We start from the raw sequence: 26,654 nt of genomic DNA, 5'->3' as shown, positions 1-26,654 counted from the left end.
GTTTAGAATAAGAGGAAATATTCCATCACTTATACCCCCATAACATCATGGCTTTAGTTCATAAGCTCTGGGAGCAGAATTAGGCCATTCGGCCCATGTAGTCTACTCCGCCATTCAATCATGGCTGATCCTATCCCTCTTAACCCATTTCCTGCCTTCACCCCATAACCCCTGACACCCGTACTAATTAAGAATCTATGTATCTCTGCATCAAAAAAATATCCATTATCTGATTCACTACCCTTTGCAAGAAACATCACAATATTAAAACAATATCCCAAGAAAAATCCCACTTGTCATGGTCCCTTATTTCACTGGGTAAAATACTGAATTAAAAAAAGTTAATTCTCCAAAGAATATTTTCATATATCACTATTATATTTTATTGCCTTTATTGGATAGTACATATAAGTGAAAATTATACATTAAAAAACTTCAATTATAGGTTCTCTGCTCTCTATATCATTAGTTTCTTTTGGAGGAATGGATAAAGTCTGGACAAGCCCGACAAGTGATTGTCATCTTTACATTGACCCTTGCAATATCTTCCAACATCTCTTGGTATGGAAGAAATGCAGTCTGTTGCTTGATAGGAATTTCCCCTTTCATCTCCACCTTAACTTCCATCGCTTCATCGGTCTTGCCCTATCGTGATACTGTACCGGTTACAATTACGCACAATTACTAACGTAGCACCAACAGAGATGTGAATATTTTTTGGATGAAGTCTCCACAGGGTTAAAGCAGATGACAAAGCAGATGGAAACAGGCAATTCTGGAAAATCCCAACCATTGCTACATTTTAACTAGTGCACGTGTGAAGAATCTCATCAAGTGAATTATTTTGGATACAAGCATTTGCACGATTTCACTGGAAGTTCCCTCAGTTGAAGAATTAATGACGAGTCAGATTACCTTAAGCAACCCGTTAGTTTTGGACTGTACTCTCTCTTCACACACTGGTGTTGATCTGATTGTTGGCAGAGCAGCACCTTGCCTGTGAGGTCAGTGCGAGAGTTTGGCAAAGATATATTCCCCCTAACAGACTGTTCTATCAAGAGAATCACCAGCTCAGTATCAAGGACAATACTCACTTTAACCATTAAATTGTCAGGTTAAAACACACCTTCTTGCTGTCATTTATAGAATATAAAATTTATTATCTGTTCCAACGCAAAATGAACAATGCAATTACACTTTACTGCATTTTCAGTCCAGTCTTAAGATCAACTTAATTTCTTTTCATGTACACATTACACAATGCCGTACTGTAATATTTTCAAAGAACTGTAAATTTCACACTTTATTAGAAAAAGACTAAATAATCCAGATTAATGTTCAATTTAAAAAAAAGGTTCAAAATCAATCACTTTACAAAGTTGAGAAATACGGCAAATATATAAAGCACACATTTCATATACACCCAGTAGAACAAAGATAAAGTCAAAGCCTTTTGTTTAAATTACAGTTTAAGAATGGTCTCAAACATACAGCAGCCACAGAATACACAGTCAGTTCAATAGTAGCAATGAGTTAAGTCCTGTTCAATATTTCCCAAGGCTACGCACAACAGATGAGCAGCTCAACTGAATCTCAGACACTTCAATTAGACACCAGATGAACATTCTTGTGGACCGATGATCTTGAACTCAGCCCTAAAATGATGAGGATAGATGTGAAGATAATTGAACATTACTAAAATATAATGAAAGTCGTATTGCTTTGATATACTTTATTAGAGTCACAGAGTCTCACAGCGTGGAAACAGGACCTTCGGCCCAACTTGCCCAACATGTCCCATCTATACTAGTGTTTGGCCCATATCCTTCTAAACCTGCCCTATCCATGTGCCTGTCTAAATGTTTCTTAAGAGTTGCGATAGCACCTGCCTCAACTACCTCTGCTGCGAGCTCAAGATTTAAGATTCTTATTAAATCTTTCACCCCTCACTGCAAACCCATGTCCTCTGGTCCTTGATTCCCCTACTCTGGGCAAAATACACTGTTGCGTCTACTCCTCTCATATTCTTTTATACTTGTTTCGGTTCGAGATTGGAGAGCCGCCAGCAGAACAATAAAGCTGCTGGGAGTACAAATGCAAAGACAATTACTGGATGAATACAGTCTGACTGGAGTCATTTATCATATTGCCTGTCTTATCTTGCAATCAGATGGGGTGCCACAAACACCCACTTGTGCAATAACAATGCTTGGTCAGAGTCAAGCAGTAGGAAAACAGGCCTTTCAGCTTGGGTTTCCTTTCACAATGGACAATAGACAATAGGTGCAGGAGCAGGCCATTTGGCCCTTGTGGCTGATCATCCACAATCAGTACCCCGTTCCTGCCTTCTCCCCATATCCCCTGACTGCTATTTTTAAGAGCCCTATCTAGTTCTCTCTTTAAAGCATCCAGAGAACCTGCCCCCACCACCCTTTGAGGCAGAGAGTTCCACAGACTCACCACTCTCGGTGAGAAAAAGTGTTTCATCGTCTCCGTTCTAAATGGCTTACCCCTTATTCTTAAACTGTGGCCCCTGGTTCTGGACTCCCCCAACATCGGGAACATGTTTCCTGCCTCTAGTGTGTCCAAGCCCTTAATAATCTTATATGTTTCAATGAGATTTCCTCTCATCCTTCTAAACTCCATAGTTTCCAAGCCCAGCTGCTCCATTCTCTCAGCATATGACAGTCCCGCCATCCCGGGAATTAACCTTGTAAACCTTCACGATCCAAAGATGTGTGGGTTTGCACGTTAATTAGCTTCTGTAAATTGTCCCTAGGGGGGTTGCTGGTCAGTGTGAACTCTGTGAGCCAAAGGACCTGTTCCCACACTGTATCTCTAAACTAAACTAAACAAATATATTAACTGGGAAGACAGCAGACTAACTGGCACTGCAAGTAAAGGGAATATTAAAGAATGTGTAATGATGCCAGACAGAAATAGACACTTGTGGCTAAAATACTACAACTCGGGATGTAGCCTAAATATATGATATTTTCATAACATAAATGTACAAAATGAAGTGCAAGAACTCCATTCACTAATTCATCCTGCAGGGTGCCCGTGGGAAACGAGGGCTAAAGAGGGCCAGGCGAGGAGAGGGACCGCGGTTCGCAGGACAACCGGAATGGAGGCGATGGCTGCAACATCTTTTCGTGGCCCACTGCAGCTGGGACTGGGAAATGGCACCTCTTGCATATGGACTCAGAGTGGGCTGATCTGTACATTCTCTACTAACTGGGGGACGAGGATAGTCTTGCTGAGTTGCATGTAATCAAAGTATTTCACTGTACCTAGGTACACATGATAATAAGGAAAGCATTGAACCATCAGAGGGATAACCACAAGCAGGATAAGATTAGAAACCAAATATATCCAGTCACATGGCCCTTAGGGGAAACTGGAAAACATGGGAGAGCAAGAGTAAGCATCTTCAGTCATTAAATATGAAATCATCTGAATAAAGACAAGGAAAAGTTAAAGGAGAGAATTAAAATATAATAAGAAATTGAAGACTATTGTGAAAATTGAGTTTAGGCTCATTCAATCGATTGCCCATTCAAAGTATTCAAATGATTCTGATTCTGAATGGAGGAAGATTAAAAAGACATGCATCAAAATCAGAGAGAGGAAGTTAATACTTTTTAGTGTAGATTGGGATAAGCAAATTAGCTTGAGTCTGAAAGCTTATCTATTTCTGTTGCTGGAGTATTATATGTGCATGTGTGTACCATTAAGTGTACATTGTATCCTCACTACATTAAGGAGGCAAGCTATTGTAGATTTAGTATACTGCCTAAATTACTTCACAGTCTAAAGGTGCCTGAATGTTTATCCAATAGTGATTGTTTCATGTTTCATGTATTTTATGTTTTTATGACTGTTGGCAGATCAATTTCCCTCCTGGGATAGATATGGTTCTATCGTATCATAGTGTCATAATCAATGCAGAGCTGGAAAGACAAATATCACTATAAGGAGACCAAACTTAGTTGAAAGAGTCTTCCATGTGATGAAAGGTTACACTGGGGTGGGAGATTGCAACCTTCACGTGGTCTGCCCTGTTTCGACGAATGCAACCAACCTGGCGTGCACAATCAAATAGAACAAGTTGTCCTACAACTGGGCTATGCACGCCATACGCAAGGCGAAGAATGTAAAACGGGCAAATCTGCTAACGGCAGATCTTTGGAATGGGTTCAAGAAGAATTTCATGCATTCAAGAATTTATGCCATGTGTAACTAGAGAGGGAGGAGATAACATAAAGCTAAAAATTGCACATATATTAGACCACAAGTATAAAGTTCATGCCATGGTTACTGGAAGAAATGTCAGGAACCATGAACTGGCATAAAGCAGGTAATACGAATTACAAAAGGCAGGTAGATAAGAAATATATTTGCACAAAACTCTCAAACCAAACCCTAGAGGGCCTGTCCCACTTGGCGATTTTTTTCTGCGACTGCCGGCGTCACATCAGTGTCGACAAAAAAATGTTGCCACACTTGAAAAAACTGCGCGTCATACGTCATCACGCCCCAAATTTTTCGCTGACCTCATATGTCAGTCAATTATGCCGGCAGTTGCCGAAAAAAATCGCCAAGCGGGACAGGCCCTTATTAGAATCATTAGAAAACTGGGTGTTCAAGTGAAAGGGGTTCCAAAACAATGGATGAAAGGAAGTCAGTGCCGCTGCAGTTGATCCCAGGAATAAATGGGTTAACATATGATGAGCATTTGACGCCACTGGGCCTCGACTCACTGGAGTTTAGAAAGATGAAAGATGAAGGTGGAACTCATTGAAACTTCCGAACAATAAAAGGCCTGGATAGAGTGGATGTGGAGACGATGTTTCCATTAGTGGAAGAGCCTAGAACCAGTCATAGCCTCAGAATTAAAGAACGGTCCTTTAGGAAAGAGATTTATTTAGTCTGAGAGTGGTGACTGTGTGGAATACTGTTACTCACATGCAAGACCTTCCATTATTTCAACTTTTGGGCATCCAAACTAAGGTATAATGAATGCAATTCCTAGCCAAAAAAAAAAAATCACATTTCTGTGTAATGTGATATGGTAAGTGTTATGGTAATGGTAATCTTAGAGTGGTGAATCTGTGGAATTCATTGCCACAGAAGGCAGTGAAGGCTGTAATGGATATTTTTAAGGGAGAGATAGATAGATTCATGATTAAGTACGGGTGTGAGGTGTAATTGAGAGAAGGCAGGAGAATGGGGTTGAGAGGGAGAGGTAGATCAGCCATGATAGAATGGCGGAGTAGACTTGATGGGCATAATGGCTTAATTCTGGCCCTAACACTTACGAACATGAAATCATCTCATTCTGGTGGGCTGATTATATATACACACACACACACACACACACAACAAATGGTGCCAATATACTAACTTGACATGCTCCCTCGTGTTGAAGGTCTGCTGTGTTGAGAATAGGACTCCATGAAAGCCATCTGCCGCTGATAATCATACAACTGAGTAGAGCGTTTTAGTCCTACTGTCGGTTTCACTGCCTCCAATCTCTTCAGAAAAGCCTGCGGTTTTCAGAAAAGGAACTAACATCAATCAAAATGTTCTCATTTCACGTCAGTAGACAACTGGAATAATGAACATAATAAACAAAAAGACAATATTTAATAAAGTAAGTAAGTTACTTGGCCAAGTATTCACATACAAGAAATTTGCCTTGGTGCTCCGCCCACAAGTAACAACATGACATAGTGACAGTTACGAATGACTCAGAAAACACTAAACATTAATAATAAAACATTTATGATAAAAACACCGTTGATCAAGCATGTGAACCAACAAAATACCAGATCAAAGGGAGGCTACAGAATTTTAGCTGTTGAGTAGAGCAACTACTCGTGGATAAAAACTGTTTTTATGTCTGGCGGTGGCAGCATATAAAAATATGAACAATAAATGTCAAGTTTTTTTCGGAGCAGATTTAGGCCATTCGGCCCATCAAGTCTACTTCGCCATTCAATCATGGCTGATCTACCTCTCCCTCTCAACCCCATTCTCATCCCTTCTCTCAGTTTCACTAACACACGTATTTAATCAAGAATCTATCAATCTCTGCCTTAAAAATATCCATTACGGCCTTCACTGCCTTCTGTGGCAATGAATTCCACAGATTCACCACTCTCAAATTAAAGATTTACCCATATCACATTACACAGAAATGTGATTTTTTTTTTGGGCTAGGAATTGCATTAATTATACCTTAGTTACGATGATTTGGATGCCCAAAAGTTGAAATAATTGAAGATCTTGCATGTGAGTAACAGTATTCTTTACTTATAAGTTCATAAATTCGTAAGTTATAGTAGCAGAATAACACCATTCGACCCATCAAGTCTACTCCGCCATTCAATCATGGCTGATCTATCGTTCCCTCCTAACCCCATTGTCCTGCCCCTGACACCCGTACTAATCAATAATCTATCCCTACCTTAAAAATATCCAGTGACTTGGCCTCCACATTAATTCCACAGATTCACCACCCTCTGACTTAAGAAATTCCTCCTCATCTCCTTCCTAAAGGAACGTCATTTAATTCTGAGGCTGTGACCTGTGGCCCTGGACTCTTCCACTAGTGGAAACATCATCTCCACATCCAAAGAGCTCAGCTGAATGCAAGTGCTTTGAATAAGCTACAAGGAAACTGAAAAAAAACCCCAGAATACTCAAAAAATACCAATTAATTGTTGTGTCGTGCAATCATTTAGCAATGTGTGGGAAGGATCTGCAGATATATAGGGAGGACCTTTGTCACCTAGGCCTCCTCCATTGTCAGAGTGAGGCCAAAAGTAAATTGGAGAACAGTATCTCATATTTCGCTTGGGCAGCGGTATGAATATTGATTTCTCTAACTTCAAGAAACCCTTGCATCCTCTCTCTCTCTCTGTCCCTCCCCCACCCTCGTCGTTGTACTAGTTTTACTGTTGAGTTCCTCTGTCTGGGACCTCTGGTCCTAGACTCTGCCACTCGTGGAAACATCCTCTCCACATTCACTCCATCCAGGCCTATCCACTCTATTGTGGTTAGCCATGATCACAACGAATGGTGGTGCTGGCTCGAAGGGCCGAATGGCCTATTCGTGCACCCATTGCCTATTGACTATTGTTATTGTTCTGGACAATACATAACAGTGTTAGATTTTCTTAGCGGTCGTCACAGCCAAATAAGTATGGTTGAAATTCCGAAATAAACACGGGCAATGCAGGATGCACTTAGCCAGCTTGGTCACACCTACGGAGGCATCACAGAGTTAATATTTCATTGTTGTCTCAAATAAGAGGTCAATGATTTGAAACATTAGTGTTGCCTGACCTGTTGCATATTTCATAGAACTTAGAGCGTATAAAAGTACAACAGAAGAGACCATTCGGCCCACAATGACTGTGCTGAATATGATACTAATCTCATCTGCCTGCATGTGATTCACACCCATCCATTCCCTGCATATCCACATGCCGATTTAAAAGCCTCTTAAATGTCACTACCACATCCCAATGCTGCTTTATGTATCACATGTACCGTGGGTACAGTGAAATACATTTTTGTATACAGTTCAGTATACAAGTATCACTATACATAAGCACTAAGATACATCTTAGATAAGCATCTCAGATGCAGTACAAGTGTATAGTAGTAGTATACTGTGACAGTATGTAGAGTCACGGTGGCACAGCGGTAGAGTTGCTGTCTCACAGCGAGTAGTATACTGCGACAGTATGTAGAGTCACGGTGGCACAGCGGTAGAGTTGCTGTCTCACAGCGAACGCAGCGCCGGGACCCGGGTTCGATCCTGGGACATGATAGCCGGTGTGAGCAAGTTGGACCAATGGGCCTGTTTCCACACTGTATCACTGTGTGACTGTGTGACTGTGTGTGTGTGTGTGTGCGTCTGTGTGTGTGCGTGTGTGTGTGTGTGTGTGAGACTGTGTGTGTGTGTGTGTGTGGTGTGCGTGAGTGCGTCTGTGTGTGTGCGTGACTGTGTGTGTGTGTGTGCGTGAGTGTGTGTATGCGTGTGTGTGCGTGAGACTGTGTGTGTGCGTGACTGTGTGTGTGTGTGAGACTGTGTGTGCGTGACTGTGTGTGTGTGTTGGTGCGTGACTGTGTGTGTGTGTGTGTATTTGCGTGCCTGTGTCTGGGTTCTGTGTCTCGGTGCGTGACTGTGTGTGTGTGTGTGTGTGTGTGTGTGTGTGTGTGTGTGTGTGTGTGTGAGACTGTGTGTGTGCGTGACTGTGTGTGCGCGCGTGTGTGTGCGTGAGACTGTGTGTGTGCGTGACTGTGTGTGTGCGTGACTGTGTGCGCGTGTGTGTGTGTGTGTGTGTGACTGTGTGCGCGTGTGTGTGTGTGTGTGTGCACGCACGCACATAAAAGCAAAAACAATAAGTACAAAAAGGATGTGGTATGGACTATTGCAGCGTTTAGACAGGTACATGGATAAGACAGGTTTAGAGGGATATGGGTCAGATGTGGGCAGATGGGACATGTTGGGCGGTGTGGGCAAGTTGGGATTGTTTGCACCACTGCATGACTCTATGACACATTTTTGATTCTAAAGTATATGCAGCACCAAGAGTTAAAAATGGCAGAATCTGTTCGTCACAAGCATTCATGACGGCTGCCAGATTTTTTGGCGTCGAACGGAAATATCTAGCTAAGCACAAGCCAAAGGAAGAACTGCTGCCCAAAATAGCTTAGGCGTGCAGTTTTTGCATTCCCGAACATGAAACCTTAGGACATACTAAAAATACGATGTACTTCCCTAGAGACATGTTCATGGAACATAGCTGTGTGGAAAAAATTAACTTTGAATGGCAAACCGAGTGATTGCGGAATGGTGAACTTACTGTCACTTATCCGAACTCTTTCTTAATTTACAACCTCAGAGGATCTTACTTACGCAGAAGACCTGCAGCACTATGTGTAAATCATCCCTAATTGACAAGATGGCATTTTAAACATGCCCAGCAAGCCCGTTATCTCTTGCGAATAAATGAGGACAAATTATTAGTGGGAAATAATAAACCAGCCACAGATAAATGGAATACAAGCAAACATCATTTTCCCAAATTATAGTCGTGCTAGACAGCACCATGAAACGAATTAATTAAATAATGAAATGTGGTTTTGTCAACAAGTCTCCTACAACTCTCAACAACTTCTACAGATGCGCCACAGAAAGCATTTTATCAGGATGTGTCACAGCTTGGTTTGGGACCAACTTCATCCAAGACCGCAAGAAATCGCAGCAAATTGTGGACGCAGCCCACACAAACCAACCTCCATTCCATTGACTCAATTTATACCTCACGCTGCCTCGGCAAGGCCAGCAGCGTAATCAAGGACCAGTCGCACAATGGCCACTTCCTCTTCTCCCCTCTCCCATCGGGCAAGAGGTACCGAAGTGTGAAAATGCACACCTCCAGATTCAGGGACAGTTTCTTCCCAGCAAATAAACCATCCTATCGCAACCAGAGAGCAGTCCTGAACTACTATCTACCTTATCGGGGACCCTCCAGACCATCTTTGATCAGACTTTACTGGCTTCACCTTGCACTAAACGTTACTCCCTTATCATGGTAGACACAAAATGCTGGAGTAACTCAGCGGGACAGGCAGCATCTCGGGAGAGAAGGAATGGGTGACTTTTCGGGTCGAGACCCTTCATTTCAGATTCCCTTATCATGTTTCTGTACACTGTGAATGGCTTGATTGTGTTCATGTACTGTCTTTCCGCTGGCTGGTTAGCATGCAACAAAAGCTTTTCAATGTATCTTGGTACACATTGCAATAAACTAAACTAATTTTAGCAAAGCCATGGCCATGGAAAATGATTTGATAGAATGGAAACCATGAAACAAAACAGCAGCTATCAAGGTGGATGAGAGGTCAGGTGAACCATCTGAGATAAATAAGTAAGTGGTCGTGCATGAAACAAGATGAACAGCAGGAGCCTGCCTCACGTCACCACTGCTGGCTTGCTAGGTTTTCTCTCACATCCCAAAGACTTACAGCTTGGTAGGTTAATTAGCTTTGATAAGTTATAAAATTGTCCCTAGTGTATGCAGGTTAGTGTATGGGGTGATCGCTAGACTCGGTGGGCCGAAGGGCACTGTATCTCTAAACTAAACTAGTTTGTTCAGTCATCTCCTCACAGCGGTGGGGGTGGGAGATTTGAATGGATGCTGTCGTCCTGATTCCATCAGATGTTCCCTGATTGAACGTCACATTCAACTTTATTTTAAGCAACAGCCCTGATTACATTATCATGACATTATCCATTTCATGTGGTTTAACATGGAATGGCCGCCTCGTATTCTATTTCACTAATCTTAGAACAGGGTCCAAAGTAGCAACAAAACTTCTGAGCACTTGTCAAAGGGATTAAAACTTTAAAAGTTTCAATGAGAACTTTCCTTCCATGAATTGTAAGACAGCCTCAAAGAGGCACAGCGGTAGAGTTGCTGCCTTACAGCGCCAGAGACCGATCCTGATTACAGAGTGTTTGCATAGAGTTTTTACATTCTCCCTGTGACCACGTGGGCTCTCTCTGGGTGCCATGCTTTCCTCCCACACTCCAAAGACATAGAGGTTTGTAGGTTAACTGGCTTCGTTAAAAATATGTTAAATTGTCCCTAGTGCGCAGAATAGTGCCAGTGTAAGGGGTCAGCATGGACTCGGTGGGCTGAAGGGCCTGTTTCCATGCTGCATCTCTAAAGTTTAAATGGTCTTTTCTCTCTCTGCATCACTGCTTTCTCCAAGTTACAAGGTGCTTTGTTGCCGCCAAAGTAGCATCTCCAGAATTAAATTATTTTTCTACTCTAAATTCCTTTTCAGCATAACACATATCCCCATTCCTGGAATCATCATTTGAGTGTTAAGGGCCTGTCCCACGAGCATGCGACCTGCATGAGGCAAGCGCGACCTAAAGGGCCGGTCCGACCAGCATGCGCCTGCAAGCCGCAAGCGCGACCTAACGTGGTCGCTTGAGCCGTACGGCATGCGGCAAGCGCGACCAAACAGAAGCGGGAGTCGCGCGGAGGTCGAGTGAGTGACACGGTGTCGAGGCAGCTGCGGGCCGGCAGGCCGTTGCCGCGTGGAATTTTTAAACACGGTCAGTTTTTCGGAGCCCCGCGCGATGTCCGGACCAGCTCCGCACAGCTCCATACGGCTCTAGTGATCGAAGTGGGACCGGCCCCGCGAGGCCTTACGGCTCAAACGACCACGTCAGGTCGCGCTTGCCGCATGCAGGCGCATGCTGGTGGGACCGGCCCTTTAGGTCGGGCTTGCCGCATGGAGTCGCATGCCCGTGGGACAGGCCCTTTAGTCATTACACGTTATAGAGTATTTAATTTGGCATTGAATACCAGTTTGCAGAACAATTATTTTATTTTCTAGAGATGAATGGAACTATTAAAACTGTATTTAGTCAGGTGGAAAGAAATGTGGCTTAGCTGAAAAACACAAGGGCTATGCTGAATTGTAGAGAAACAAGGAACTGCAGATGGTGGAGTAATGCAGCAGGTCAGGCAGCATCTCGGGAGAACATGGGGAGGTGACGTTTCGGGTCAGGACCCTTCTTCAGATTAATTGTGGTGCTGGACAGTAGTGCTTTTACCCCACCACAATCAGTCTGAAGAAGGGTCCTAATCCTAAACGTTACCTATCCATGTACTCCAGAGATGCTACCAGTCTGGGTGAGTTACTCCAGCAATCTGTCTTTAGTTCTATGTAAAATTCACGTTCAGAAGTTCAAGGAGCAGAATTAGGGTGTTCGGCCCATCAAGTCTAGTCCGCCATCCAATCATGGCTGATGTACCTTTCCCTCTCAACCCCATTTTCCTGCCTTCACCCCATAACCCCCGACACCCGTACTAATCAAAAATCTATCAATCAACACCTTAAAAATATCTACACCATCGTCTATATCTCTCGTTTTTCTTTCCCCAATTAGTCTGAAAGAAGGGTCTCGACCCAAAACGTCACCCATTCCTTCTCTCCAGAGATGCTGCCTGGCCCGCTGTGTTACTCCAGCTTTGTGTGTCTAACTGCAGTTCCTTCCTACACATGCTCAAGGGGCTGATTGGCCTACTCTGTTTCTTATCTCCGAATAGCATGCTGCCAGACCAATGAGAAAGGATGTACGTGTATGCCTGGAATAAAGAATCATATGATCCTGTCGTCAGCTACGTCTATAAAGGTCGGAAGTCACATGGTCCATTCAAGTCAACTCCCACAGTACAGAAAATCTGACCAAGGTCATATCATCCTTCAGAGTAACAGGTGCCAATATAACCCTTGTACTGCCCACAGCATTACAGAATACAATACAAATCTTTAAATGTACAACAATGTTGGGAAATATCACTTTATTATAAATGTATTGGATTTAAGATTTCTAAATAACTTCTTAAATCAGTACATGGCGTTCATGGTGGTGCAGCGGTAGAGTTGCTTCCTTATGGCCCCAGAGACCCGGGTTCGATCCTGACTGCGGGTGCTGTCTGTACGTGGTTTGTACCTTCTCCCCGTGACAGAGAAGCTTTTCCCTGGGTGCTCCGGTTTCCGCCCACACTCCAAAGAACTACAGGTTTGTAGGTTAATTGGCTTTGGTAAAGATTGCAAATGGTCTCTAGTGTATAAGATAGTAGTAGCGTACGGGGGGGGGATCACCGGTCCGCACGGATGTGCTGGGCATAAGGGCCTGTTTCCGCGCTGTATCTCCAAACTGAATCAGCACACAATGCAAATATCAGGTCAAAGTTAAATATTGTCCATAAATAGTTTAGGCCATCCTATCTGTTTCGTGGAAGTAAACCTCCATTATCGCTACAACCATTTTTGTGCTGGGTAAACAAATGCAATTAGTTTAGCAGTGAAGAAGAGTCCCGACCCGAAACATCCCCATACACTAGCACTACCTAGTTAATAGACAATAGGTGCAGGAGAAGGCTATTTGGCCCTTCGAGCCAGCACCGCCATTCAATGTGATCATGGCTGATCATCCCCAATCAGTACCCCACTCCTGCCTTCTCCCCATGTCCTCTGACTCCGCTATTAGTAAGAGCCCTATCTAACTCTCTCTTGAAAGCATCCAGAGAACCTACCTCCACCGCCCTCTGAGGCAGAGAATTCCACAGATTCACCACTCTCTGTGAGAAAAAGTGTTTCCTCGTCTCCGTTCTAAATGGCTTACTCCTTATTCTTAAACTGTGGCCCCAGGTTCTGGACTCCCCCAACATTGGGAACACGTTTCCTGCCTCTAGCGTGTCCAAGCCCTTAACAATCTTATATGTTTCATATGTTTCAATGAGATCCACAATCTTATATGTTTCAATGAGATCAAGTTCAAGTTACATTTATTGTCTCATGCACCAATTGGTACAGTGAGATTTGAGTTACCATACAGCCATACGAATAAAAAGAACACCATACACGACAGAATTTAACATGAACAACCCCACACTCAGGACAAATTACATATTTTTTTTAAAAGCCAATTAGCCTGCAAACATGTAGGTCTTTGGAGTGTGGGAGGAAACCGGAGCACCCGGAGAAAACCCCACGCAGGTCACGGGGAAACCGCACAAACTCCGTACAGGCAACATCCGCAGTCAGGATCGAACCCAGGTCTCTGGCACTGTGAGGCAACAACTCCCCCGATGCGCCACCATGCCGCCCCAAATAGATAGAACATTAAAGGATATTAAAGTAAAAAAAAGGACCTTTTCCAAAAAGACTTTTCAAAAAGGAGGACCAAATTCCAATAACAATATTCGAGTAAGAGCAGCGTTCTGAAAAACAGAAATCTACTGCACCAAAGAGCACTTGGTTTGTATACTTGACTCAGTTTAAAACCCTCAAACCCTAATCGGCCTGGAGCTGATGCAGCGGGGCTCGGAGCTGAGACTGCAGGACCCGGAGCTGGGGCGGCGGCCTGGAGCGGAGACTGCAGGACCCGGAGCTGGGGCAGCGGCCCGGAGCGGAGACTGCGGGACCCGGAGCTGGAGCGGCTGCCCAGAGCCTGGGGACCCGGAGATGGGGCAGGGGCCTGGAGCGGGGCAGCGGGACCCGGAGCTGGGGCGGCGGCCTGGAGCGGAGACTGCAGGACCCGGAGCTGGAGCAGCGGCCCGGAGCGGAGACTGCGGGACCCGGAGCTGGGGCAGCGGCCTGGAGCTGGGGCAGCTGCCCGGAGCTGGTGCTGTGGCGGGCTGTCTCGGAGCAGAGACGGCGTTCCGGCTTTCGGCGGCGGCGACATCACCACGGAGGTCCGCTGGACTGGAGGGCGGCATCTCCAGCCTGGATCGATCGCCTCAGCGCAGAGGGAGAACAAGGAGGGAAGAGACGGAGACTAAGACTTTGCCTCCATCACAGTGAGGATGTGCTTGGTGAACTCACTGTGGATGTTTAATTTGTGTTTATTGTATGTTTTGTTTTTATTGGTTCTGTGTATGACTGCAGGCAACATAATTTTGTTCAGACCGAAAGGTCTAAATGACAATAAAGGAATCTAATCTAATCGTGATCGTTATGGCTGTGCCAATTAACCGCATCAATCTGATAAAAAATTCAGTGTTATAAGCAACATTGTGCACTTAAAGAATCACAGCCTGCATGGCCACTGATCACATTCTGGAAAGTAGGATTTACATCGGGTAGTTCTTTTGTGACCAGAATAGGCCAATTAACCTCTTGTTGAGAAGAAAAATGTCAATAGATTTGATGATCTCATTATCGCTGTGGACCAATGCCTTGTTAAAATCCTTCCCCTTTTTTGCCATCTAATAAAAGGATTGTTGGTAGAAATCTTCCCCAAATTCATCTATGTCTGCTCTCAACATAGTCAATTGTGTTTTATTTGTCACATACGCAACTAAACTCTGCTTGAAATGCTTTCAAATTGAGTTTGGTGGCCTGCACTGTGCTTGAAATGCTATCAAATTGAGTTTGGTGGCCTGCACTCTGCTTGGAAGTGCTATCAAATTGAGTTTGGTGGCCTGCACTCTGCTTGAAATGCTATGAAATTGAATTTGGTGGTCTGCACTCTGCTTGAAATGGAATTTCAAGGAATAGCCATGACTGAGCTGCCAGCCCACCAGGCCTGAGTGACTGAGCTGCCAGCCTACCAGGCCTGAGTGACTGAGCTGCCAGCCCACCAGGCCCGAGTGACTGAGCTGCCAGCCTACCAGGCCTGAGTGACTGAGCTGCCAGCCCACCTGAGTGACTGAGCTCCCAGCCCAGTAATCCATTCGGCCCATAATGTCCATACTAACCCTCTGAAAACCAGTTCCTTCGGCCCACAACACCCATACTAGCACTCCAGAAAGCCCCCTCCCCCGCACTGGCCACCTATATTGGAATTGGTGGAGAGGTGGAATATTGCATTGGGGGACCGTATGAACATGGGACCCAACAGATCCCACTGAACCCAATTTTCCTGATAAATCTTTCCCCTCTCAGTTTAAACCAATGGTTGTAGATGCCCCTATCCTGGCAAAAAGATTCTGTACATTCACTGGACCTATTCTCCTCATTAACTTATACGCCTACATAAGATGCTCGTTCCATATAGCCTTACACACTGAGTGAAACATGTTGCCCCTCAGATTCCTCTTATATCTTTCCCCTTCAACCCGTGTCCCCCAGTTCGTGATTCCTCTACTCTGGGTAAAAGACTGTGAATTTACCCCATCTATTCCCCTCATGATTTTATGCACCATGATCACTCCTCAACCTCCTGCGCTCCAAGAAGTAAAGTCCTAGCCTGCGCAACCTCTCCCTGCAGCTCATGCACCATCGAGTCCTGACAACATTCTGCACTTTTTCCTGCTTAATAACATCTTTTCTCCAGAAGGCTGACCCAAACTGAACACAATACTCCAAGTGCAGCCCCACCAACAATTCGGTCCACCAGTCTGAATGTTAATTGGTTTGTTGTCGTTTATACTTTTTTTTTAAAAAAAAGGTTTCTCAGAAGGAGTGGTGCGAACAGCTGCCGGGCCAGAAATCTGTGCTGGGAGCATCAGCGTGTATGACTGCCCTCTGCTGGAGCTGTGTCAGCAGTGAATCACCACACAGCTTGCCTGCAAGGCAAAGATACTAGAGGATATTCCTCTAGTGTCTTTGCTCCAAGGGAAGCTCAAGGTGGATCGGGACTAGCGTGGGAGCGGCTCAACGCAGAGATAGAACAGTACAGCACAGGAACAAGCCCTTCGACCCATAGTCTGTGCCGAATATGATACCAAATTAAACTGATGTCATTTGCCTGTACATGATCCATATCCCTTTGTGTAGGAGAGAACTGCAGATGTTGGTTTAGACAATAGACAATAGGTGTAGGAGTAGGTCATTCAGCCCTTCAAGCCAGCACCGCCATTCAATGAGATCATTACTAATCATCCACAATCAGTACCCCGTTCCTGCCTTCTCCCCACATCCCCTGACTCCGCTATCTCTAAGAGCCCTATCAAGCTCTCTCTTGAAAGTATCAAGAGAACCGGCCTCCACCGCCCTCTAAATCGAAGGTAGACATAAAATGCTGGGGTAACTCAGCAAGACAGGCAGCATCTCTGCAGAGAAGGAATGGGTGACGGTTTGGGTCGAGACCCTTCTTCAGATCCATATCCATTTATTCCCTGCACTTCCATTTACCTATCTAAAAGGAAGATTGTTCCCGATGTTGGGGAAGTCCAGGACAAGGGGTCACAGTTTAAGGATAAGGGGGAAATCCTTTAAAACCGAGATGAGAAGAACTTTTTTCACACAAAGAGTGGTGAATCTCTGGAACTCTCTGCCACAGAGGGTAGTCGAGGCCAGTTCATTGGCTATATTTAAGAGGGAGTTAGATGTGGCCCTTGTGGCTAAGCGGCTCAGAGGGTATGGAGAGAAGGCAGGTACGGGATACTGAATTGGATGATCAGCCATGATCATATTGAATGGCAGTGCAGGCTCGAAGGGCCGAATGGCCTACTCCTGCACCTAATTTCTATGTTTCTATGTCTATGTAAGGCTGTTAAATGCAACTATCGTATCTGCCTCCCGCAACCATCCGTGGCAGTGTGTTCTAAACCCCCACTGCTCTTTGTGTAAAAAAACTTGCCCCGCATATCTCCATTACACTTTCCCCCTGTCACCTTACAACTTGGGCCACTAGTGTTCTCCCTTTCATCCCTGGGAGAAAGGTTCTGATTGTCTCGACCCGAAAAGTCACCTATTCCTTTTCTCCAGAGATGCTGCCTGACCCGCTGAGTTGCTCCAGCATTTTGTATCTATCTTCAAGCAGTCATGAAGCAGCACTATAGGGGCTTTGGTTTGGCCACATTTGGAATATCGTGTGCAGTTATGGTCACCCCATCATAGGAATAATGTGGAGGCTTAGGAGAGGCTGCAGAGGATGTTTATCAGAATACTGCCTGGATTAGAAGGTTTCAGCTACAGGGAGAGGTTGGATAGACTTTGATTATGCTCTCTAGAATGTCGGAGGTTGTGGAGAGACTTTATAAATACCCACTTCCCACGCATGCATGATGAATAGGAGCCCCCATACGGTAGTGCGGCACGGTGGCGCAGCAGTAGAGCTGTTGCCTTACAGCGCCCGATCCCCACGTTCAATCCTGACTGCGGGCGCTACCTGTACAGAGTTTGTACATTCTCCGTGCGACCCACGTGGGTTTTCTCCTGGGTGCTCTGCTTTCATCCCACATTCCAAAGGGGTTCAGATCTGTGGGTTATTTGGCTTTGGTGAAAGTGTTAATTGTTCCAAGTGTGGAAGATAGTGCTAGTGTACGGGGTGATCGCTGTTTGGCGCGGAGGCGGAGTCGAAAGTACTCACTGTGGCCACACTGCTCACAGCAGCACAGCCAATGCCAGCACTCACCGGCACTAGAGTGAACAATTCAATGCTGGATGGGGGCTCCTATGCAACTTTGGAGTAAGAGCACACAGCTGAAGGTAATGCAGGAGTTGACAGTAGGCACTAGATTGCTATTGATATTACATCACACCATGCTTACTGTAATAATGATTGCTATTAGCACTGATTCCATTAGCACTCTCCTGCACGGAAATGATATTGAGCATTAAGATACAACATCTGCTAATAAAGTGTCAAGTGCTTCTGAGTTTTCCTTGGTGATAATACTCCAAAACATATTTGTATGATTAGTCATACAGTAGAAATACAGCTTCTAATATACGCTTTATAGGCAGCATTTATTACAGTAACAGAATAACCCACTGTTAAGTATTAGATAATCATTTAAAACAAATCTTGTTTAAGAAGGAACTGCAGATGCTGGAGAATCGAAGGTAGACAGAAATGCTGGAGAAACTCAGCGGGTGCGGCAGCATCTATGGAGCGAAGGAAATAGGCAACGTTTCGGGCCGAAACGTTGCCTATTTCCTTTGCTCCATAGATGCTGCCGCACCCGCTGAGTTTCTCCAGCATTTTGGTCTACCTAAAACAAATCTTTGTGGTGTATAAAATCATGAGAGGAATGGATCGAGTGAATGCACAGAGTCTCTTGCCCAGAGGAAGGGAATCGAGAACCAGAGGACATAGGTTTAAGGTAAAGGGGGGAAAGATTTTATAGGAATCTGAGGGGCGGCTTTTTTTCGTTAAGGGTGGTGGGTGTATGGAACAAGCTGCCAGAGGAGGTAGTTGAGGCAGGGACTTGGCAAGGCCAGCAGCATAATGAAGGACACTGATTACTCCCCCTTCTCCCATTTTACCCATCGGGTAAAAGGTACAGAAGTGTGAAAACGCACACCTCCAGATTGAGGGACAGTTTCTTCCCAGCTGTCTCCTCTCCATCCACAAGTCCAACCTCCGCAGTTTAGAGGACAGAGCCTTCTCCAGGGCAGCTCCCAGGCTCTGGAACTCCCTCCCCCAACTGATCCGCAATTCCGTGTCCCTCACCATCTTCCAGTCTCGCCTCAAGACCCAACTCTTCACCTCTGCCTATCCTTAGCCCCACGTCCCCCTCCCTTTTCATCTGTGCATTAATTGCCTTATTATTGTGTTTTGTATTGAATTCTGTCTTTACTTTGTGTACTAGTCATGTCTCTATTATTTATTTCATTCCCCTTACATGGTTTTTCCTCTACCTGCTAAGTTTTTGTAAGGTGTCCTTGAGACTCTTGAAAGGCGCCCATAAATAAAATTTATTATTATTATTAACCCATTGGAAACCCTTGGACTATCTTCGACAGGACTTACTGGCTTTATCTAGCCCTAAACGTTATTCAAGCTATTCCCCGAATCATGTATCTACACTGTAGATGGCTCGAATGAAATCATGTATTGTCTTTCTGCTGACTGGTTAGCACGCAACAAAAGCTTTTCACTGTAGCTCGGTACACGTGACAATAAACTAAACTCAAACTCAGTATGGGGAGTGATAGAGGCTGGTAGGTGATAGGTGGAACGAACTGGGAAAGGGGATATTGGGCAGTTGGAACCATTTCTATCTTGTACCTGGGAAGTTGGTGAAGCCGCTGACAGTTTTCAATCATTCCAACTTCGCTACCTCCCAACAAGGCAGCAAACTCACCAAGTTTTCTCTTTCGATTCGCTCCTGCTCCCGCTGTCTGTTCAGAGTGCTGTGGTAGACGCGAACCGTCTCAGCTGATATTTTCTTTGGCTTGACCGGTGGCCTTGTGGCTTTCCGGGTTAGTTCGTGCAACAGTCTCTGATTTTCACGATCGATCCGCTTAGCTTCCTCGTTACTGAAGGTGTAGTTTTTCTTTTGCCTTTGTTCTGGAAAATCAGAAACTATTTTTCGCAGCTCTTTCCTCTCTAAATGCATCATTGCTGAAAGATACATCATGTTGTCATCATTATAAATGATACATTTAAACCTTTAATGCGAATGGCCCTACATAAACGTGAAAACAATCAAATGCAAAAACTAAGTGGGTTTTTGATGGAATTAAACTGAAATGTAACGGAGCAAGTACATAATTTTGTAGACACATAGTTAATTTATTTTTCAAAACTCTAATGGACTGACAAAATTTAGCATGCAAAACCACACCACTAAACAGAATTAGAATTTTAGAATCTGATCGCAGAAAACTGATGATGAAACTGGAGAAAATGCTGGGCATAAGACCTTCTAGCTTGCTCTGTCACTTAATTAATTCACACCTTTTTCTTTATCTGGTCCATGTTCCTCCCTAATGTCCACGATCCATCGAATATGCTCCAGTTATTTAGACAATAAACAATAGGTGCAGGAGTAGGCCATCCGGCCCTTCGAGCCAGCACCACCGTTGAATGTGATCATGGCTGATCATCCCCAATGAGTATCCCGTTCCTGCCTTCTTCCCATATCCCCTGACTCCGCCATCTTTAAGAGCCCTATCTAGCTCTTTGAAAGTATCCAGTGAACCGGCCTCCACCGCCCTCTGAGGCAAAGAATTCCACAGACTCACAACTCTCTGTGAGAAAAAGTGTTTCTTCGTCTCGGTTCTAAATGGCTTACCCCTTATTCTTAAACTGTGGCCCCTGGTTCTGGTCTCCCCCAACATCAGGAACTTGTTTCCTGCCTCTAGCTTGTCCAAACCCTTAACAATCTTATATGTTTCAATAAGATCTCTTCTCATCCTTCTAAACTCCAGAGTGTACAAGCCCAGCCGCTCCATTCTCTCAGCATAAGACAGTCCCGCCATCCCGGGAATTAACGTTGTAAACCTACGCTGCACTCCTTTAATAGCAAGAATGTTCTTCCTCAAATTAGGGGACAAAAACTGCTGCAGAGAAATTAAAATAGTTACTTCACTCTTGAGAAATGTTAGCTTAGAGATAGAGCACTGAAACAGGCCCTTCAGCCCACCGAGACCGTGCCGGCCAATGATCCCTGTACACTAGCACTATCCTACAAACACAAGGAACAATTTACAATTATACCAAGCCAACTAACCTACAAACCTGTACGGCTTTGGAATGTGGGAGGAAACCGGAGGTCCCGGGGGAAAAACCCATGCATGTTGCTCGAGAAGGTACAAACCCCGCACAGACAGCACCCACAGTCAGGATTGAACCCAGGTCTCTGGTGCTGTAAGGCAGCAACTCTACCACTGCTGAGTGCTGAGACTATATCCTTAGTTCCAGATTCTTTAGTCTAACACAATGGCCACTTAGCATGGACACTTTTAATATCTTACAAATTTCAACATCATCTATTAGACTAATCTTATTCATATTCTCTTTTAACTGGTTAGCACATATTAGCTGAGATGATTGCAACAGTAAGAACATAAGATGTTAAATTAAGAAACCCATAAAATAACAGCGCACAACTGAAGTGTACCTTTATTCCCATCTTTAGGGCATCGATACTATTAACACATTTAATGACAAAGTAATTAAAAGATTTCTTTCAAGTTTAATTTACATGTACAAAGACAAATATACGTGCAATCAGGGTTAAATTCAGAAATTATCTTGTCCTAAAGCGATAAGAACAATTGATTTGTTTTGTCTTTAAAAGAGCAAAACAAACTCCTAACCTTGATCAGTTGTATCAGTGTAGAGGTTCAGCATGATGGCGCTATACAACATTTTTGGTCTGAAGACTGGCTTTAGGCCGAACCAGCGCTTGGGGCTGTTGCTTAGCCACTGGCAGGCACGGAAATCGCTATCAAAATATGGGGGGGGGGACTGGAGAACTGGGGGGGGGGGGGGAAACTAAGAGATATAGACAGTGATACAGAACAAATGAATGAAAGATATGCAAAAGGATAACGACGATCAAGGACAAGTGGAGCCCACAATGGTCCATTGTTGGCTGTGGGCTAGGAGTTAACGAGTTATGCAGGCCGTAAAACTCAACAAGACGACAGTGAAGCTAGTACGACGACTCAGGCAGTGGAGGGACGGAGAGAGAGAGAGAGGGGATGGATGCGAGGGTGACTTGTAGATAAATCAATGTTCATACCGCTGGGTTGTAAACTGCCCAAGCGAAATACGAGGTGCTGATCCTCCAATCTGAAGGTCTCAACCCGAAACGTCACCTATTCCTATGGGGTGGGAGATTGCAACCTTCATGCGGTCCATCCTGTTTCAACCAATGCAATCAACCTGACGTGCACAACCAATTAGATCAAACAGAACAAGTTGACCTACAACTTTAGGCTGTGCACGCCACACGCAAGAAGAGAATCTATTCCTTTTATCCAGAGATGCTGCCTGACCCACTGAGTTATTCCAGCATTTTGTGTCTGTCTTCTACAGGATGAATTGCACCAAAGCAAAAAAAAAAACTAAGAGTAATAGCGACCATGTGTTACTATATTTATAAATAAATTACATGGGCAATACTGGGGTGCAGCTGGTTGAGCTCTGCCTCACAACACACCCAGGTTCGATGCTGACCTCGGGTGTTGGCTGTGTGAGTTTGCACGTTCCCCTGTGACCCGCGTGGGTTTCCGCAGGGTGGTCTGGTTTCATTCGACATGTGTGTGGGTTTCTAAGTTAATTGGGCTCAGTGAATAGACTTTAGAGCAGTGGTTCACAACCTTTTTTTGGCCATGCCCCACCTAATCACCTCTAAAATCCTGATGCCCCCCCCCCCTTGCTTTCCCTTGAGAGAAAACGGAGGAAATAAATATTATAAGGGTAACTTAGCAAAAGCTCTTTGAATCGCATTTCTAAATCCAATTCAATAAATAAGGTTCTCCCATGACCTCGCACGCTTCGTGCGACGTGCATGAAGAGCGATGGCGCGGTGGTTATGTAATAACTACACAATAAAGACCTTTTTTACCCAAAAAAAAGATTTACTCAAAATAACATCTGAAACATAAACTACATATGTTTACCTGATGGAAAATCCAAAAAAATAAAAATCGAAAATTTGGACCCAGACCTCAGTCGCGCTCAATTGCCCCCCTTATAAATCAAATTGCCCCCCTGTAGGGCATACGCCCCACGTTGGGAACCACTGCTTTAGAGATACAGCGCGGAAACAGACCCTTCGAGTCTGCACCGACCGGCGATCACCACATTAACCAACTTATCATCAATCACCCCCCACCCCCTTAAACTGATGTCCTCTAGTCCTCGATTCCCCTACTCCTCTCATTATTATGATGTGGTGAAGATGTCGCTGTTTAGAGCACATTGCACACCACTCTATACTGCGCACCTGTGGTCGAACTATGGAAAGACAAGTTTGCAGAGACTAAAGGTGTCATATATAGATTCCATGAGAACACTGCTAAAGAAACCTAGATGGTGTAGTACTAGTAACATGCTTGTGGCTGCAGGAGTCAGCACTTTAGAAGCTATCCTAAGAAATCATATGTATGAGACTCCGATTAATAGATAAATATGACCAATTCTTAAGGAGTTGGTCTCCTTTCATCGACTTTTTGGAATCATGTGATGCAGCGGTACCGTAAAGATTGCTGATTTCAGTTCATGACGCGGATAGATCTACATCTCCGAATACAGATTTGAAAAATTCTCTTTTAAGGGGCCTTCTCTTCTATTTCTACTTTCCACTTTCTCTCTTCCTTTTTTATTTTTTATATACACACTTCACGTTTTTCTACTCTCTACCATCTATTTTTCCACTTTCTCCTCTTTCTATTGTTTTCTTTTTCTTGTCTTGCTTACTTCCTTCTCATAACATAAAATTAGAGGTTGTACATAGAATGGATTACGGTATTACATAGTTGGCACCTAAAATTAGGTTCCACTGTACTGTTTTGTGCTGTATTAACTTCTAATAAAATAACCAAAAAAAAAAAGAAATCATATGTATAAATTCATCTGCAGGATAAATGACTAAAAATGTAATTATTGTGCCCTTGTCAAACATAAACAATGTCATGTATTGTGTTTTATTTTATATATATAATTTATGCTTTTATAAGTGATATACTAAGATTTTATATGTACTTTATGATGTTTTTAATATGTAATGTATTTGTATGTAATGTTGTCCCATGTCAGGACCTCGAGTCCGAAATAAAGTCTATTATTATTATTATGTACACATCTGCATTGATAGCCGACAAAACAAAGCTTTGCATTGTCCGATGTGACACTACTAAACCTAAACCTCACAGAACAGGGGGAAAAAAAGATGAAAGTAAGACAAAAAAAAGAGATTCACCTCTCAATAACTGGTTCAGGTCAGTAGCATCATTTAGGATTTTCTGGCCAATTCTTTGATCCGGTCTCTTGTACTCCATAGAACTTGTCTTGGAGTTGAGATTGCAAGACTTCGTTTCTCTCGGTTTTTTCTGCTTTCGTGCTCTTCTGTGCACGCCTTCGCCCTTTTCCTTATCGACGCTCATGCGGTCCAGGCTGTTGTAGATCGCCTGGCTGACGTTCTCCTGCTTCTTGCTGCTCCTTTTCCTACGCGGTTTGGGTTTGGGCTCCTCGCTCTGGTGGTCGGCGGGCCGCACGGGGCTGCGGGCCGGGCTGGAGAGTGGAGTCACGTCGGTCACCGTGCTCTGCTCGTCTTCGTGCCGCTTCCTGGCGCCGGCCGCCAACGCCACCGCCACCGCCGCCTCTGGCAGCCGCTTCTTGGGGCGGCACAAGTCGTGGCTGCGGCCGGTCCTCGTCTTGGCCGACAGCCGAGTCCTCTGCCACTTGTCGGAGGACGAGCGGGCCGAGGCGGAGCTGTCGGAGTCGGGGTTGGAGAGCGGCTGCTCGGCCCGGGTCTGGCCCGTCCTGCTGTGCAGCCAGCGGATGACCGGCGCTGCCCGGGGGCTGGGGCTGCGGCTGCGGCTGCGACCGGCCCGGTCCCCGGCCTCGTCGCGGCCAGAGCTGCTGCTGCTCCTACTCCTGCTGCTCCTACTCTTGCTGCTGCTGTCGCTGGCATAGCCCGGGCTCTTGGTGCGGTAGTGGACTAACTCCCTGCCCGACGACAGCGAGGAGCAGGAGGAACGGGAGGCTGAGGAGGAGGAACAGGCTGTCGAGCTGACCGTCCGGGAATACTCGGCGTCTTTCTCCGGCCCCTGTCCCGGCCCCGGTGCTCTCGGGGGCCGCTCGCCGTCGCTGTCGAAGAAGGAGTGATCCACCTCCCCGTCCAGGGTGGCGTCGCTGTCCATGGACGCTAATCTCCCCCCCCCCTCGGGGGGCTCAGTCTCCGCTGACCCACAAGCCTCACAATTTGACCCCCACCCCCTGTCAACTTGTCTCTGACCCCCCCCCCCCCCTCTCTATCTTTCCCACCGCCTGTCTCCCCCACTCTCTCGTCACCCCCCTCCTCTGACCCACCGTCACCCCGCCTCTCCCCCTCTGCCAACTACCCCCCCCGTCACCCCTCCTGTCTCCCCCACTCTCTCGTCACTCCGTCTCTGGCTCTCCCCAGCCCTCGTCACGCCGCCTGTCTCCCTCCTCGTCAACCTGCCTGACCCCCCCGGGTTATGCGCCCTCACCTCCTCCTCCTCCTGACTCGTCACTTGTCCTCTGACCACCCCGTCTCCCCCACCTGTAGCTCACCCTAAACCCTCTCGACCCTGTAATCCCCTCCCCACCGTGTTCCCCCCCTCCCCTCCCCTTCCCCCCTTCCCTCCCCTGTGACCGCCACCACCCCTCGGGTCTGTCACCGCCTGATCCTGATCCTGTCCCACTCCTCACACCCCCCCACCCTGACCTCTCCTCTCTCCTCTCCCCCGTCCGCTCCCTTGGTCCCCAGACTCCCCACGATCGCTTTCAGTGACGCCTCTAATCTCCTCTCTCTGACCCCACTAGAGCACAGCTCCTCTCTATCTCCCTATGGACCCTCTCCCCACTGGAGCGCAGTCCAATGTCTCGTCTATCACCTTCTTATCATGATCAAGTCGCCCATCCTCCCCTGTACCCGTGTTCCCTTCCCCGTCTTGTCACCGTCCCCCCCTGTCCCTGTCCTGTCCTGTCCTGTCGCCCCTCTCTCTATCCCCACCAGCCCACAGCCCAGTCCCCCCTCACTCTATCCCCACCAGCCCACAGCCCAGTCCCCCCTCACCCTGACACCCACCAGCCCACAGCCTGATCTCCCCGCTCTTCTGCCCTCGCCCCCTGTGATTGTTACTCTCCTGTCTGTCTGTATCTCGCTCCCTCTCCCCTGTTTCTTTCTCTCTTTATTTCTTTCTTTCTCTCTCTTCCTTTCTCTCTCTCTCTTTCTTCCTCCTTCCCTCCCTCTCTCTCCCTCTCTAATTGTTTCTCTTCCCCTCCGGTTTCTCGGCAGCGTAACCAGGAGGGCAATTCCGCTTCCGGCCGGGCGCCGCTCCGCCCCCCCCCGGTGTCCCCGCAGAACCTTCCCCCGGCCCCGCCCCCCCCCCGGTGTCCCCGCAGAACCTTCCCCCCAGCCCCTTCCCCCCGGTGTCCCCGCAGAACCCCCCCCCCCGCCCCCCCCCGGTGTCCCCGCAGAACCTTCCCCCGGCCCCGCCCCCCCCCCCCCCGGTGTCCCCGCAGAACCTTCCCCCCCCCCCCCCCCCCGGTGTCCCCGCAGAACCTTCCCCCGGCCCCCCCCCCCCGGTGTTCCCGCAGAACCTTCCCCCGCCCCCCCCCCCCCGGTGTTCCCGCAGAACCTTCCCCCGGCCCCGCCCCCCCCCCCGGTGTCCCCGCAGAACCTTCCCCCGGCTCCCGGACCGCCGGGTCCGCGCCGACCGTTCCATCT

General features: G+C 46.1%; 1 protein-coding gene across 2 annotated transcripts; it reads right to left on the bottom strand.

Moving 5' to 3' along the window:
* Window positions 1–357: 357 nt before the first annotated feature.
* cfap97 (cilia and flagella associated protein 97) lies at window positions 358–25,168 on the bottom strand. 2 transcript variants are annotated; one of them, XM_055632021.1, is made up of 4 exons: window positions 24,159–25,168; window positions 19,587–19,792; window positions 5,408–5,549; window positions 358–1,655 (listed from the first exon to the last, which is right to left on the bottom strand). In XM_055632021.1, the coding sequence occupies exons 1-4, from the start codon at window positions 25,099–25,101 to the stop codon at window positions 1,603–1,605; spliced, it is 1,344 nt and encodes a 447-aa protein (XP_055487996.1). In that variant the 5' UTR covers window positions 25,102–25,168; the 3' UTR covers window positions 358–1,602. The 2 variants fall into 2 exon arrangements, with proteins under 2 accessions (XP_055487996.1, XP_055487995.1); XM_055632020.1 differs by having other exon boundaries at window positions 19,587–19,846; window positions 24,159–25,167.
* Between the last annotated feature and the right edge of the window lie 1,486 nt (window positions 25,169–26,654).

The sequence above is a fragment of the Leucoraja erinacea genome, chromosome 3 (genome assembly GCF_028641065.1).
Source record: "Leucoraja erinacea ecotype New England chromosome 3, Leri_hhj_1, whole genome shotgun sequence".
Classification (NCBI taxonomy): Eukaryota; Metazoa; Chordata; class Chondrichthyes; order Rajiformes; family Rajidae; genus Leucoraja; species Leucoraja erinaceus.
The sequence above is the reverse complement of the archived record's forward strand: the minus strand, read 5'-3'. Positions and strand labels throughout refer to the sequence as shown.

Bases quoted from the DNA above. Each gene is read 5' to 3' on its own strand.
- cfap97 (XM_055632020.1), bottom strand. From the start codon at position 25,101: ATGGACAGCGACGCCACCCTGGACGGGGAGGTGGATCACTCCTTCTTC. The intron at 19,847-24,158 runs GTGAATCTCTTT...TGTATCTTTCAG, and splicing joins CCTGAACCAGTTATTGAGAG to CAATGATGCATTTAGAGAGG. The intron at 1,656-5,407 runs GTTAGTATATTG...TCATCATTTTAG, and splicing joins AACACGAGGGAGCATGTCAA to GGCTGAGTTCAAGATCATCG.